The sequence below is a fragment of the Papilio machaon genome, chromosome 3 (genome assembly GCF_912999745.1).
Source record: "Papilio machaon chromosome 3, ilPapMach1.1, whole genome shotgun sequence".
NCBI classification, from domain to species: Eukaryota; Metazoa; Arthropoda; class Insecta; order Lepidoptera; family Papilionidae; genus Papilio; species Papilio machaon.
The window spans coordinates 6,151,277-6,167,390 of record NC_059988.1 but is presented as its reverse complement, the minus strand read 5'-3'; the positions used below and the strand labels follow the sequence as shown (position 1 = coordinate 6,167,390).

At 36.8% G+C, this 16,114-nt stretch overlaps 1 protein-coding gene and 1 long non-coding RNA gene across 2 annotated transcripts; both read right to left on the bottom strand.

Moving 5' to 3' along the window:
• Positions 1-2,287: 2,287 nt before the first annotated feature.
• LOC106720448 lies at positions 2,288-3,457 on the bottom strand. The gene is made up of 3 exons (XR_006756773.1): positions 3,415-3,457; positions 2,521-2,600; positions 2,288-2,441 (listed from the first exon to the last, which is right to left on the bottom strand). It is a non-coding gene; the product is annotated as an uncharacterized LOC106720448 (long non-coding RNA).
• Positions 3,458-6,146: 2,689 nt separating this feature from the next.
• LOC106720417 (anoctamin-5-like) lies at positions 6,147-15,932 on the bottom strand. The gene is made up of 12 exons (XM_045686619.1): positions 15,852-15,932; positions 15,128-15,295; positions 14,349-14,548; positions 14,164-14,277; positions 13,872-13,971; positions 13,354-13,440; positions 11,817-11,932; positions 10,470-10,630; positions 9,753-9,843; positions 6,932-7,028; positions 6,376-6,524; positions 6,147-6,150 (listed from the first exon to the last, which is right to left on the bottom strand). Exons 1-12 carry the CDS (start codon positions 15,861-15,863, stop codon positions 6,147-6,149), a joined length of 1,299 nt encoding a protein of 432 aa, XP_045542575.1. The 5' UTR covers positions 15,864-15,932.
• Positions 15,933-16,114: the final 182 nt, after the last annotated feature.

The following is a 16,114-nucleotide window of genomic DNA, read 5'->3' as shown; positions in this document are numbered from 1 at the left end:
GGTGTAAGATGCCAAATTTCTGACATCGCCTGACACGACGAACAAAAAGAAATCTGCCCATAATGTAAATATGTTCCGTATCACAACAATTATCAATTAAATAAAATCAAATAAAATATATTGTCGTCTGTAAATATTTAACATAAAAAGTATAAGTGGCCCATGTATGTATATATGTATACACACAAACATACATATAACATTAGTATATGGGGTATATCGAGAGATAACGTTAGATCTTTTAGGGTGACAAAAAAATCATTGAAGGCACTCTTAGTCTGTATAATATAATACAGTGGAATCTCTATAACTCGAACCTCGTTAAGTCGAAATCCTCAGTAAGTCGAAAAAAATTGCCATTCCCTTCCGCTGGAACCCTAAATACGCGGTATCTCGAATTATTTAGACTTTGTAACTCGAACAAAATGTTATTTCCCTACGAAGTATTGATAATACATATTTATACTCTATAACTCGAATTTCAAAAAGGAGACTCCGTAAGTCGTAGTTAGTAAAATATAATGACGTCTTACTTGGAATTCTCTGAAATATGTAATAGCAATAAAATCCAAAATGAATGTTCGGGTTTGAAAAAATCTGCAAATAGTTTAAATCAAAAGAAGATAACGGATTTTTTTAGTGTACAGTGTACTTAATTTATATGTAATTTGTATTAATATGTAACAAATATATATACTATAAAACTTAAGTTGAATTGTAATTCAAATTCGACTCTACAAATCGAAAAATACACTTAGAAATCGCGCCTCTGTAAGTCGAAATTTCAGCAGTAAGTCATATGTATCTCGAAGTTCTTGTTAAGTCGAAAACTCGTTAACTCGAATTTTTTTGCATTTCCCCTGACATTCGAGTTATAGCGATTCCACTGTATATTATTATTGTACTCTTTGATCATAATGTTTGTCTGTGATTTTTTTGCAAAACAAGTCAGTATTTTTTCAGAATAAATAATTTTGACAATCGAGTCAATAAAGAAAATAAATATATATATCTATCGACGAATTATATTTCCAAGGTTAATACTGTATTCTACAGCAGTAGACGCCAGCAACTTATGGGCAGGCTCGCCCGATGCAATACCACGACCACACAGCAGACAGACGTGATGTGGAAGTGATTCTGCGTTTCGTCTGATGTGTGATGCTAGATTTTGTCCTCTTTCCCTTCCTACCATTTTCTTAGGAGAAAAAGATATGAAGGGGATGGAGATTTGACGGGGGAAGTGACATATAGGAAGGAGAAATATTTTTTTTAAATATAAAATTTTTCTAATTCAGAAATTTATTTTTTAATTTTTTTTAATTTACAAATATTTATTTTCTGTGCATTCTCTTCTTCTATTCGTCGATTAACGGTAGGCAACGCATGTGCAATTGCGGCTGTCTATGGACAGCGGTCGCTTCGCTATTTCGACAAATTCAGGTGTCCACTTTCCGGAGGCTTAGCTTCTAAGTACACAAGGAACCTTCCTTGTTTGAAAATATTAAGATATAAGACTATTACTTCTATCCAAGTTTCTGTGTTAGGTCGCAAGAGTGCTTCGAAGCTTATGAAAATTTTTAGGTTTCTTCAATTAACTCGAAAAAGTCCCCTCATTAGATTTCAATCATATTCTAACCAGAAATTGAATTCAAAAAGAGTATATTAATTTTTTAAATAAAAATTAACTTTTTTCAGATTGTAATGTTTGCAATATTCATGCTAATGCAGTATATATTCTCAGTTGATGTCAACGAACTGGAGATTCCAAAAAAACTAATTCAACAACAACGTGAAGCGAAAACTTTGCAGGATATTACTGAATAAACTAAAATTCTTAATAAAAAATTGCTTTCATTATTCGTGCATTATTAAGGCTGCTCAAATCTCATACTATTTAGACACACAAGGGTAATTACTATTTCGGCGTGTGAGCTTGTGGTATGGCGTATCGCTACGGTCCGTACTTATACACAATAATGTTTAATACTCTAATAGTAGGCGAGCCGAAGCGGGGATTTTCGGATTTACTTGAACGTGTTAGTTAAACATGAGGAATCTTGCACCCAATCCAGTAGTTCTACCACAAATGAGATGCTCCATATAAATCTGGGCTTTTAGGGTAACTCTTAACGACCACGCTCGACTTAATCTAAAATTACCGCTTCGGCTCCCCTACTATAAGGGAACAACACATATGATTGGCAAAATAGTCAAAAGTTAAAATTGTATAAAATTAATATATTTCAAATAATAATAATAACAGGTATAATATAAACAGTTATAAATAAAAACATTTCTTTCATCTTCTATTTTGTTATTCCTTTAGCCAGATAATATCTATACGTTATGTATTTTTCGGTTCTTACTGTTTCTTTAATGTCTTTCGGACAACGAGTTATTAACCATCGTACAAGTAAAGCAAAGATAATGGTGGCATGCTGCAAAAAAAAACAATTACATATACCAATTTTTTAAGGCTTCAAGTATACAAATACAAAGGCAATAATACATTCTTACCGTGGCAACTAATATTCCCCACCATTTGTACCTCCGGGGCTGCCAATAACGATTTACCCCAATTGACTTATCGTACATTACTGGAATAAAAAATGTATTGATGATATATGATGATTGATGACATATAATGTATGATGTTGCCTCATTTGGATCAAAGCCGAAAAGACCCAATTCTTCGGTGTGTACATACAACACATGATGACGTCATTCACGTGTCGTAAAATGTTATGAATATCGTACTATCTCTTTTTGACCATGACGAAAGTATTTTCAATACTTTCGTCTTGGTCTTCCTTCTATTACTCTTGCTTCTATTAGAAAGTAATCTCCAGAACGGTTGCATGAATCTCGATAAAATTTGGTATTGATGTAGAACTCTATCTGTAAGGACAAATACACTATGATCGCAGAAATGTGTACAGTTCCCGGGGCACAATTTAATTACATACCTCTTATTAAAATTTGGCATAAGTGAAGAACATAGTGTCGAGTAACACGTGATACTTTTTTAATATGTCATGTATGGGTTTGTATTGGCTCGTGTTACAGCGATGAGTTTTACTTTTCCGAGCACCCTACTCCACCCGAAAAGCATCAATTTCCAGAGTTGTTAATAAATAATAAAGACAAAGAATTGCCTTTTTGAATTTTGAAATTGAATTGTCTTTTTGGGATACAAGAATTAAAAAAATTAAACTACTTTATTCCCTTATTAAGCCTGAATGGCTACTGTTGCATGCAAAACACTCACTGTTAACAGAACCGTTAATACCGTTACTTTTTAGAATAAACCTTGAACACCAATTTGTGATTAATCGGTATACAGCATCATTTGTGGTCTGTTATGCTATACTCCTATGTGCTATAACTAACAAATTATTCAATCAAACTTACTTGGTAACGTACAGACACCGGGCTGAAAACATAGAACATATTTTATTAAAAAAAAACATAACACTATGGGTATAAAACACAATACAAACACATAAAAAAAACTTGGACAGTGTTTCAATTCCATTATAGTTTGTCAACATACATTTCAACTCTTTTATCGCACGCTGTTGAAATTACCAAAAACCATAATAATTGAAATGTGATAATGCTTCCGAAAAGTGATCTTCATAAATAACAAAGTATTTTTTTTTTCGGAAACGGTTTTGGTAATATATATTTAAGGGTAAAACATACTTTTTATAACAATCAGCGCCGGTCAAAGGGTTAAATCATGTGCTTAAGTAACGGTGTCTTACTGTATTTTTTGAATTAAATCAGATTTGAAAAAAAGTTGAATCAAACGAACTTAGTTACGTTATAGCTCTTTGATATGCAGTAATTTACCAACAGCGCGCGGCAGAACAAATTGTTTGGCCACACGTATTTCGACAACTTAAATCATTGCGTTATCGCAATTTGGTAGTCGTAGCATTAATAAAAATAGTTTGTACTCACCTTTGACGTGACAAATTTGAAATAATTTGCGTAATTATTTTTATAAAATTTAAATTGTTTCGAAAAATTCGATTTTTGGACAATATCATAAAGTTTTCTTTCAACCAATTCAGAACTTAATGCGACGCACAAAATCTGCCAGAAAAAAAAGAGAAAGTAGCTTTAATTAAAATCTAACTTAATACTTGAAATCTTATTGTGCTAACGATTACAACGTTATTTTTTAATTACCAGAAGGTGACCCTGAACGCTATAAAACCGACACTTTCGATGTGTTACTTTTAAAATGTACAGCTTCCTACCACTGCCGATGACGAGGTGTAGGCGAGGTGAAAGCTTATATGAGCTATCGAGTATATAACACTGTATAATAGTCATTGCAAGTAGGCGATAGTTGTATTTTATTTACTCAAAACATCGACAATACCAGTGGCTTATATTATGCAAGCTGGTGCGGAACTTATGGTCCTAGCTAGGTTCAAATGAAGTTTGGAATACCACAAACGAAATGTATAAATACAAATAATCACCATCTCTGTTTTTTACTAGATTGATAATACATGTTTTATTTTGTGGCGGTTATTGCCAAAAACTCGTAGTTAGACAAGGTTTATGAGCTACGCACTCAAGTAAGTCACGGGAAGATTAAACTTTTAAAATAAAGGTTACGTTAAAGAGCGGCACAGCGTATCCAACTGCAATGATGACCTGCTGCCACCCGCCGATGCCAGTGCTATTGCGTACCAGCGGCCTCCGACACCCCTTCACCATGTGGTGGGCATGGTAACTATAATCATATCACACCTTAATTCCTATCTCCAAAGATATACTACATTAACTACTAACTTTAACATTTAATGAAATTATGGGAAATAAAATAAATCAAAAAACATGAAATTATATTTTATAATATTGCATTGTCAACAATGCATGTAAAATTTTTCACATTAATGTATCAACTGGAAGTTGGTTTACTTTTAATTACTAAATAAATTTAGTAAAATAAAATCATACCAAATGTCCCATAAATTCGAGAACAATAGTAGCACCGGACTCAATGGAAAAGCTTGTAAGAAAAATATTCCCAAAATCATCTGTAATACTAAATTTCAATATTATTATTCACATAAGTAATACTGAAGAATTACCAATTCATTTTTATTCCATAAACTTTACTTTTACTAGTTAAACTTTACAAGTGAATACTTACTCAAGTTTATGTACAACTTGTCCAAGGAGTTTTCATTAATTTTACATAATTCATATTCCCTTTCCCAAACAGGAACTCTGGAATTCTCGTTTTTGGCTACTTTATAGTCAGTTTGTATGCTGTAACACATAATGTGTCATTTGCTATCCCTAAAATCTAAGTAATTCTTACAGAAGCTTTATTATCGCGCGTTAAAAGCATTCATATAGTACAAATGCATTTCTAAGTATCTGTTTATAATGCCAGCGTTTCTAAAATGCGACGATTTTTATTACGAAGTGTTGCGTTTCGAGCGCTCAGCGAATGTAACTGGAGCGATTTAAAAATTTTCAAGTGTTCGTTGTTCGAAGGGCGCAAACGTAGTGTTTTAACGGAACGTTAAAAAAAACGCTAAATCTGTTTTACATATTTCCTGATAGGGCCAGATAAATTGGTTGTACTATAAAAGAATGGTACATTGACTTAGACAAGGTGCCTATACCAACTCAGCACCGATAACTGCTTCGACGTCACCATCATTTGTAAAAGATATCAAAAATCAACTTACGGCATCACCTGCCAAGGCAATTTACTCAAAATTTCTTTCAAGAAGATAATCACTACTACTATGACAGTCATTTCATCTCCACATCCATAGGGGCCGCAGTTCATGAATTTAATGTCATCTAATAGAGTCGGTTTACCTGAGCCTCGAAACCAGTGTCCAAAAACCTATATAAAAATGCCTTATTTACCACCTTTATTGGACTTAAAGTACACCGACAATCTCACGTTTGCCAAGACACGAAAAAACATCCTGCATATGTGATCCTGATATGTATACTTACAACAAAATATGCAGAGAAAATAATCAGGAATGTATAGCAAAGGGCGTTAAATATAATGAGTTTCCATATATAGGAACTTTCGTGTGCGGCATAAGTTCTATGGTTTTCCACATCAGTAAGGACGTTGCTTAACTTTCTGTTCACCTGAAAAATGATAAACCAAATACATACAATAACATTATTCTTTTAACAAATGGATATTTCCTACTCCAAATACAAAACACCCACCCTGGTGGTGCAATAATCGCCTTCTTTATTACATCACTTTCTAATGTGTGCAAAGGAATTAGTTTTATATTTTCCCGGAATATGACAATGATTTTTACATTCCTGGTCAACTTATTTAAGAAATAAAGTATACTTACATACTGCATGATTACAGCAAAAACAAAATTAAAAGCCGCTATACCAGCAAGTACATAATAAAAATTTCTAAATGGTTTTGTACCAACTGTGTAATAGAAAATGGCGTGTTTATAATACATTACCAAAAGCATTAATGCTACTATTACAGCGCCCTGAAAAGAAAGATCAGAGAAAAATTCTGAAATCACATTTATATAAAGTTATAACGGCACAGTTTTAACAGTGAAGGTGTGTAGCGAACATTACATGCACTTCCCATGCTATTCTAAAAGAAAAGGTTGTGAAGGGAAAGAGGACTAAAACTAGGTGATGCCGATTACACTAATCTGACGAAACGCTTTGCATATTGCTTCCACTTAGCGACTGTCTTCTTTGTGTTCGTGGTATTGCACCGGATGGTTCCGGCCCATTTGTGCAACAGATGTTAAATACAAACAAGATTTATAAAAAAATATTAGCGACGCATCACGACGTTGCACGGGTGAAACTTATTCTTACAATTAAGAGAATAAGATTAACCAAGCTCATTAAAATGTATCAATTTTTTTCCAAAACTTACATAAACCGCGTAGATAAAGATATTGTAAATTGTTAACAAAATCTGTCTGACGTAATTTCTCCTCCATGGTAAATTGTCAGGAATTATGTATTCCGGCCTGTAACGTACAATTATTGTTTGTTTTATTGGCGTTGGTATCGTCGCGACCCGGGTATCGTTAAACTGCGGCCAGAGGACCACGGCCGCCGGAGGACGGACAGTAACGTCCCTTACAAAAACGGCGGAGAAGCACTGCGATGGCCAACCCGCCTGCCAAGCGTGACGATTATGGCAAATCCCCCCCTCATGATGGCTACATATAAAGTACGGCCCCCATTACCAGGCGGCGCCGCCGTTCCTGGTTACGGAAGCGGTAGGTCCAGGGTGACGGCGGTGCAGGGGGTGGTAAGAATCTCCGGTTCGGATACGGCTACCACACAGGTCGATCTTTGGACCTGACAACACTGACAAGCGCACACTGCGGACGGACGAGAGGTTCGCGGGGCTGGAAGAGGAATTAAAAATAACGTTGGGACATTATAGGGTTATCGGAAGTCCGAAGAGAGGGGGAGGACACGATAATCCTAAAGTCCGGCAACTTGTTCTTCTTCCGGGATGGCGACCAACAGCTCCAAGGTGGTGTCAGGTTTATCGTCCACAAGTCCCTCGTGAACAATGTGGTGAAGATCGAGAGTGTGTCGACTGGCGTGGCGTACCTTATACTCAGAATAACCAAACTACCAAAACCAAAACTTCCAAAACCTACTACACCGTTGGCACGGGGGACTTCAACGCAAAACTGGGCAAACGGGACGGAGACGAGCTGCTGGTAGGCAAGTTTGGATATGGATAGCGGTACCATAGGGGCCACTTGCTAGCCGGCTTCATGGAGAAGGAGGGACTCTACATGATGAACTCCAACTTCAAGAAACAAGTGCAGAGGAAGTGGACATATACGTGGTGAAGCATACGCCATACGCCAAATGACATACATACATGATGAACATACGCCAAAGGCATGGAGCATAAGTGTGGTGGTACTGTTCTTTAAAAAGGGCGATAAAGCCTTTCTGAAGAACTACAGGCCCATCTCATTTCTGAGCCATGTCTATAAGCTGTTCTCGAGGGTAATCAGCGTGTGGCGCGTCCTGCGCGGCGCGGTGTGCCGGCCAGCCGTTCTTGCAGCGCTGCGCCTGCGTGTCCCTGACTGCGTGGTTCAGGTGCGCCGCCGCCCGCCATTGTTTCTCAAGCCCACCGCTAGGACGAATTTATTAGAAAATGCTCCTATAGTGCGGGCTATACGGCTTCTCAATATCATATCTAAAGATATAGATTTATTTAGTTGTAGCGAGCCGAAATTCACAGAGGCTGCCTACAGATGTGTGGAAGACGATGTGAGTATTGATGTTTTGATGATATCTATGTATTTGTAGGAAGAGGATCGGCCATAGTTAAAAGAATGAAGCTACTTTAAACTGTATAATAGTTTTTAGCAAAACCACAGGACTAATGACAGTTAATTAACCACTAAACTAAACTATGTTCCAACGTAACAATTCAATAAATTAGCCTTAAATAATAACCGGGTGTAATTAGTCTAGGGACCAAATTATAGCACCGGAATAATAATTAATTCGTTTCCACAAATTAACTATCCAAACCGTCTAGGTTAAGCAAGCGAAGTACAACTAGTGCACCGAGCCACGCCAGAGCCAAGACTGCCTTTCAAATAATGTTGCACGTCTTTTATAGCGGCAGAGCTAGTAGTGGGGAGAGTGGGGGCATCGAATGACGCAATCGGTGCATGTGTTTACAGTTTCGCTCAGGTGGCGCGCGGGCGCCGACATATTTTTTTATTTGTTATGTGTTATTTACTGTTATAATAAAATATGTTATCGTGTAAACTATTATGTAAAGTGAGTATAGTGTCAAATTGGTTGTATGCTGTAAGGATGCTATGCAGTTGTTTTTAAATAAATAAATAAATGTTTCGCCCACTCCAGTAACCATGGGAGGCCATACTCGAAGTTGTTGACGAGTATGTCTACCTAGGACAAACTGTCCAATTAGGTAGGTCCAACTTCGTTCGGAAAGCTGCGGGATATCCTCTCGTCCCAAGACCTACTGCAGTGTCTCAAGACGAAAGTCTTTGACCAGTGTGTGTTGCCAGTGTTGACCTACGGAACAGAAACGTGGCCCCTCACTGCGGGCAACATTAGGCGGCTCAAAGTCACAGAAAGAGCAATGGAGATGGCAATGCTCGGAATCTCTCTGTGTGATCACATCATTCCCGCATTCACATTGCCCGAAGAATTGTAAACCTTAAGTGGCGATGGGCCGGCCATATTGCCCGCAAAACGGACGGCCGATGGGCCGCAAAGTACTGGAATGGCGGCCACGTACAGATCGATGCAGCTTGGGCAGGCCTGCCGCAAGATGGACCGATGATCTGGTCAAAGTTGCGGGAGTATCCTGGGTGCAGGTTGCAAAGGACCGCTCATCGTGGCGATCTTTGGGGGAGATCTATTCCCAGCAGTGGGCGTAACGAGGCTGAATGGATGATTGTTTTATACGTATCACTTACAGTCAATGGTTCGATGACAAACATTTAAGGCCATTAGTGATCACAATTTTTTTTTCACAAAAGTTCCGAAAGTTGCTCGCTTGTTTATTCCAGGATGGCACAAATAATTAAAATCACACGAATACGAGTACTAAATCTATTTTCGTTAAATGTTCAAATAGGCATATCATTACGAAAAAAAATCACTAAATAAATAATTACTTTTAGACTTGTTTCTTTGAATAACAGTCCTATAATTTAACATTAAGTATAATTTACCTTACAGCTTTTTTAACATAAGATTGATTAATTTCCCAAAGCCAATTTAGGTAACATGTCCTGCGCTCCCATAACGGAACAAATAAAGTGCCTGCGAAATTACAAACAAGTACAAGTTTTATAAATTATTCACAATAATATTAGTAAGATTAGCACTTTCTCGTGACTTCGTCCGCGCGGAATTAAAAACAAAACATAACGAAAATAAAAAATGTCGAATAGTGAATATTCCTAATAGTGAAAGAATTTTTCAAATTGATTCAGTAGTTTCGGAGCCTTTTCAATGAAAAAAAAAACAATCAATCAAATCTTTCCTCTTTTTTTTCTTTTACATATAAATGTAGAAACATATTGTGTTGTAGCCTTAGCGGTTCGCACGGGTGGTAGTCTATAATTTACTCATCTAACAGATCAGAGCTAGACCAAATTAAACCCATATGAAGTTTCGTCAACATCAGTTAATTATTGTAGTTTCAATTCGACCTTTTGGAACATTATTCTATCATCCCTTTTACTACTATAGACTTTTAAGGTATAACTAAGCATATATTACAAAATAATAAATTAAAAATGAGAATTGCGAATCGAACTTTAAGGTCTATATCATGCTTGAAAGGAAAATAGCCATTCTGATTTCCTTAAAAATAAATAGAAATTAATATTGATCTCGTGATATATTACAACAATAATAATAATACATTACTCAAATAAACTTACTTCCAAGTCCGACCAACAAACAAAGATAAGCGTTAGGAATACTGTGAGTTACATGCATCAATCGAGCCTTCCAACAGTATTCTTCAAGTGACCTTGAAGGACACCAAGTGTGGGTGGCGCAAACACCGCAAACCTGGTCTTGAGATTTGCACGTCATAGATCTGAAAGTTTAACCGATATATTATACAGGTGTCACTAGGATGATGGGCCAAAAGCTGTTTGTCAGGTCGAGATCCTCAGTTTTTTTATAAGAGAAGGGGGCAAACGAGCGACGCGAACATCATCGACGCCCATGGACATCCGCAACACTAGGAGAATTGCAGATGCGTTGCCGGCCTTTAAGAAAGATATACGCTCGCTTCTTGAAGGACCCTAAGTCGTACTGGTTTGGAAATACCGCCGAGGACAGACCATTCCACAACGCGGCCGTGCGCGGCAAGAAATTTCGCGCGAAACGCACTGTTGTGGAATGCCAGCCGTCCAGATGGTATGGATGGTACCTGGCGGTCTGTCGAGTCGTCCGATGACGAAACTCGGCGGCAGGAATCGTTCCAAACACTCCCCGTGGTATAAACGATAAAAAATGCAGAGGGAACTGACGTCCCTCCGCAAGACCAGTGTATCAAGCCGATCGGTAAGAGCTCGGTCGTTGACGATTCGAGTCGCTCTCCGTTGTATCCGGTCAAATGGAAGAAGCTGGTAATGGGGTGCTCGATCAGTAGATATCGATTAAGACCACGGAAAGATCTGTCATCGCGCCTCCACTCCGATCTCTGTATAGAAACGAACGTCACAGGATAAAGACACCTTGAATAAAGCACAGATCCGACCACGATGGAGAACTGTTCTCACGTAAGGCGGTTCGTATGACGCTGTTTTAATGCTACCATGCTACCATCAGTCATTTATATATACGTATACGGTAGGTATCCATTATTTTATATTTCATGTACCCTGGGAACATCTAGGAGGGACCCTTACTCATATAATACTCGTTGTCGCCCGCGACTCTGTCCGCGTGGAATTAAAAAAAGTAATAAGTAGCCTATGTGTCATCAAGATCCGTTGAGCCGTTTCGGAGATACCTTCAAACAAACATCCATCCATCCATCCACCATCCATCCAATACGAATTACAGGAAATCGGATTTTAAGAAATAAACAAATGTGCTCAAATGGTCAAATGTTTTGAGAGTTATCATGAAAATGGAAATTGTACATTACATAGGTAACTTGATGATGCATGTATGTGTATACGTAATTACCGCCACGTTATTGCCGCAACTCTTTTACAAGTTTCAAAATTTATATAAAGTCAATACTCAATTATAAGAGATGAATTACTTACTTTATTTTATAGGTATCTTTTGAATTATAAGCCATTATAAATAACACTATGCTCAGAATAGAAGCGAGAAATAATGCCTTTATATAATATTCTAAGAAAGCGAAATAAAATGCAACCTGAAATAAAGACAATGGAATACATATAACTTGCAAAACAGTTGTAATCTAAAGATTTAAGGTATAATACCTAGTCAGGTCAGGTCATAAATTCTGTCACATGTTTAATATAAAATAATTGAAACAAGTATATTCATTATGTGACCATTTATATACCAATATGAACTTAACAAAACATAGATTCTTATGACACTAAAGTTTATTCAAAATGACCTCCGTGATTTTGAATACAGGCCTTCAATCTGCGCGGCCAGTCGTCTATCGCAGCACGAACGAGGTCCATGTCAATATCGGCGGCTGCCTTAATCAAGGATGTCTTGACTGACTCCAAATTGGGATGAAGCTTTGAGCACGCCTTTTCCTCCTAGTGTTATCTTGTTATCTAACGGATTCAAATCTGGACTGGAGGAGGGCCAGTCTTCGTGCCGGATGAAGTCGATTTCACGCGCCGCCAGCCAGTCTTGTGTGCTCTTCGCTCTATGAGCTGGCGCCAAATCTTGTTGGAATACCCAGTGCCTGTTATTGAACATGGTATGAGAAACAGGTTCCACAAGGTTCGTCAGGACTGTATTTTGATACACAACTGCATTCGTTTTTACGCCTTTCTCACAAAAATGTACCTCTGTTAAGCCTCAATAAGAAACTCCCAACCATACCATGAGCGAGGAAGGAAAATGACCTCGTTGGACACACGGAATACGGTTGCTCGCTTCTTCACTACTGTGTGCGTACACCTTATCATTTTGTTTGTTGTAGCTCTCTTCTACGGAAAAAATTTTTTTCACCCGAAAAAAGAATTTCCAGATATTTTTTCCCGCGTACCGCTTCAACAAAGCGCGGCATCTCATCAGTCTCAGTCCATACGACGAACGATGTCCTGTTTTTCTTCGATATGCACGAAGCCCTAAGTCTTCATTTAACACCCTTTTCACCGTGGTTCTGCTTCACCCCATCTGAAGGGCCAACAGTTCCTGCTTACGTTTGGGATTTCTTTAAATTCGCGCCCTCACAGCTTTTATCACTGCCGGAGTCCTAACAGACCGAGGGCGACCACTTCTTGACCTGTCATCTACACTAGAGTCTTCATTGTATCGTTTGATGGTACGATAAACGAGTGATATGAAAATGAGGGGCGAACATTCTTTTGGTTATATTCAAATTTTTTAGTATGTCAAAAATTTGAATTGGCGCGTAACCGCAACGATGCAACGCATTAACTGCAACACGGTCTTTTTTAAGCGTCCACTCCATATTTAAAAATGAGTAAAATTCTAAAAAGTATTAAGTTTTATTTTCGTGATCAATTCGAAATTCGAATTCAATAAACTTTTTTGTGGCCAGCATTCTAAAAGAAAAGTTTTTACTGTGTGACAATACTTGTGACCTGACTGTGTATATCATAGAAATTATAGTTAACTCACTCTTTCCCCCATATAATCGTGAATAAGGCTATAAGGTTGTCTACACATTAAAAGTTTGCCAATGTTCAACCACGTACGAGAGAGAACCTGAAATTATTCAATAACAGATTCGTAGGCTACGTCCAAATATAGCGAATGAGCAGCTTGCGAGCCGCAGCGCATCCTCCAGATGTTGACGCAGCCTTATAGAGTTAAAGTTTAGTACCTTAAAAATATACGATTAAAAAAAAACAACTTTAAAACAAAATATTACGTATATTTATAGTTTATAGTTGCATCAAATCACCGGTTAAAGTTATTGTATTGTAACGACAACCTTAACAATCACGTCAACATTGATTACTCTTTTTTGCACATCTTCCTTATGTTAAATTAAAATAGTGAGTTTCCTAGTCGTAGTACGACTATGTTACAACTTATATAAATTTTATTAAAATATTATATTGAATATTGATACAACATCGGTTACTGGACAATATGGCAGGAAATAATTTTAATATTTCTTTAACGTCACCTACCTGGCGTCCATTGATTCTAGTTGGATCTTGACTTGGAACAAAAAAGTAAGGCCCGTCGTGCAATGGAAACGCATCGAGTATGATACGATGTTTAAGTAATCTGCAAAGTGCAAGTATAATTGATACGAGTAGTACGCAAGTAAGAAATTACTTACTCTTAAACTCGTATGAACTTTTTAACCCCTACGTTCGCATATGGTCGAGAGCTAGTGGCCAAAAGATGAAGCAGCGTCACATCCTCTGGTAAATACTTTTTATTTTTATTTTAAATAAATTCTATTTAACTACGTACCTATTTAAACCTACATAGTTTTCGTAAAGGCCGAACGGCAGCATAAGCAGAATTTTATAAACAATAGTACTCCGTTCGAGGGTCGAATAATTTAGAGGTCCTTTGTTTTGTTTTCTGAAATTAATGCAGATTTTGTATTGTACAGCTTATATGCTCACGAACAGCTTAAAAAAAAATTAACCCACCTTACGAATTTGACCAACTCTCTCTCTCGTCTCTTGTCTGTACCAATGGGCAACATATCAAAATACCAACTACGAGGGTTTATGAAATCAGCATGGTTATCTTTGAAAAACCTCCGTATATTGAAAAACTCTCCATATTGGATAATAACGTGGGGAGGTGCATGTATTTTTACGAAAATCAGGTTTTTATTTTTCGCCCTCTAAAATTAAAGACAATGATGAAAAAAAAAGTCATTGCAAAAAGTATAATGACTTTTTTTTAAAGAAATAAACAGTTTCCACGACCCACCCTGTTATTAAGTGGTTGAAAGATGGTACCTTCGCGTTAGCTTAGGAAATGAATGTACCCTACTCTTAAAGGCACCCACGTTACCGCTGGAGAGGAACACTAGCTCAGGTAACTAATACCAATTCTTTTCTGTACAAGAAACGGTGATTCAAATAGCTTCGTTCAAATCCGCGGTATATAAACTATGAAAGGGTAACTACCGCATTATTTCAAGGATTGAAAAACACCAAGCGGATCACCTGTCGTATCCGCAACCGTTTTAATGATGCCATATATATGTTAAAGGTAAATATGCATATGAAAAATCTACACTAAACCTTTTCATTGTTGACTAATTAATGACTGAACAACTTCAGCACATTTCAAACAAATAGAATGTTTGTAACATAATGGAGATCGAAAATTATCCGTCATTTACCACTCGATGTTTAATGTATCCGTGTACAAATTATACCTTAAAAGATATTCGTAGTTTGTAACAAACTCTTACCACTCCTTGCTCCAATTCAATTTCGAGACCGGTCTTTACAACATTGGATAAAAAATTAACTCTCAACATTTCGACCTTACTGTCCCCGTCATCATTAATAACCAATACAAGGTCAATGCGTTTGGTGCCGTCTCTGAAATATCCAGTGAAAGCTGACACATATTGCCTCTGAAAAGGTAATAAATATTCTTTTGTATTCAAACATATCTGGAATCTACAGAACATTTTTTTAGTTTAATATCATGGCTTATTAACTGAGACAATTTCTTTTGTTTGGGTCGTAGGTGAAAAGTGGTGAATTAGGTGAAAAATGGCAAACTTGGGGAATTAGGTGAAAAATGGCAAACTTGGGAAGGGTAGGTCTACCCGTATATGACTATGACCGGACAATATATTTTGGTTTGGACCCAAAAGAATTGTGAAAGCTGCGCCTCGGTGGTAAGTTTATCGCGTCAGAAAAACTTATTTTTAAATTTTTAATTAAGAACAAGAAGTTTCAAGTACAGATGAACACAAGCTCGTATATATGGATGTAGAATTAATAATATAACGTTTTTTACAAAGCGATAATTTACGTAAAGGAAAAACTATTTTTTTTTTCAAATCTTTTTAATTATTACATACTTATTTTTTTGGTTTAACATTTTGCTCGGCCATTTTATTTCAACCGACATTAAATATAGTCATATAATGCTATACATTTTATATGAAATAGAAAACATACCTTTAGGGACATTGTTACGAAGATTACTACGAACACTTTAGGGGAAGTCTAAAATAAAATGTGTATAAAATTGAAACATTTATAAATATAATTCAACAACATATAGACAACAAATAAACAATTGAATTCGAATATAGAATTGTATTATTTTTGACACGTCTCAAACAACATTTACTTTTAAGTTTTAATTTATACAAAGTCGGTTGTACAATACAAAAAGGTTCCCTTTAGTCGCTGATCTCATTTAAGGTTAGTTCCTCGAT

Excerpts from the sequence above, each read along its gene's own strand:
- LOC106720417 (XM_045686619.1), bottom strand. Across the intron at positions 14,549-15,127 it reads TTGAATTGGAGCAAGGAGTG|AGGGCGAAAAATAAAAACCT; the intron begins GTAAGAGTTTGT and ends CTTTAATTTTAG. Across the intron at positions 13,441-13,871 it reads CTAGAATCAATGGACGCCAG|GTTCTCTCTCGTACGTGGTT; the intron begins GTAGGTGACGTT and ends GAATAATTTCAG.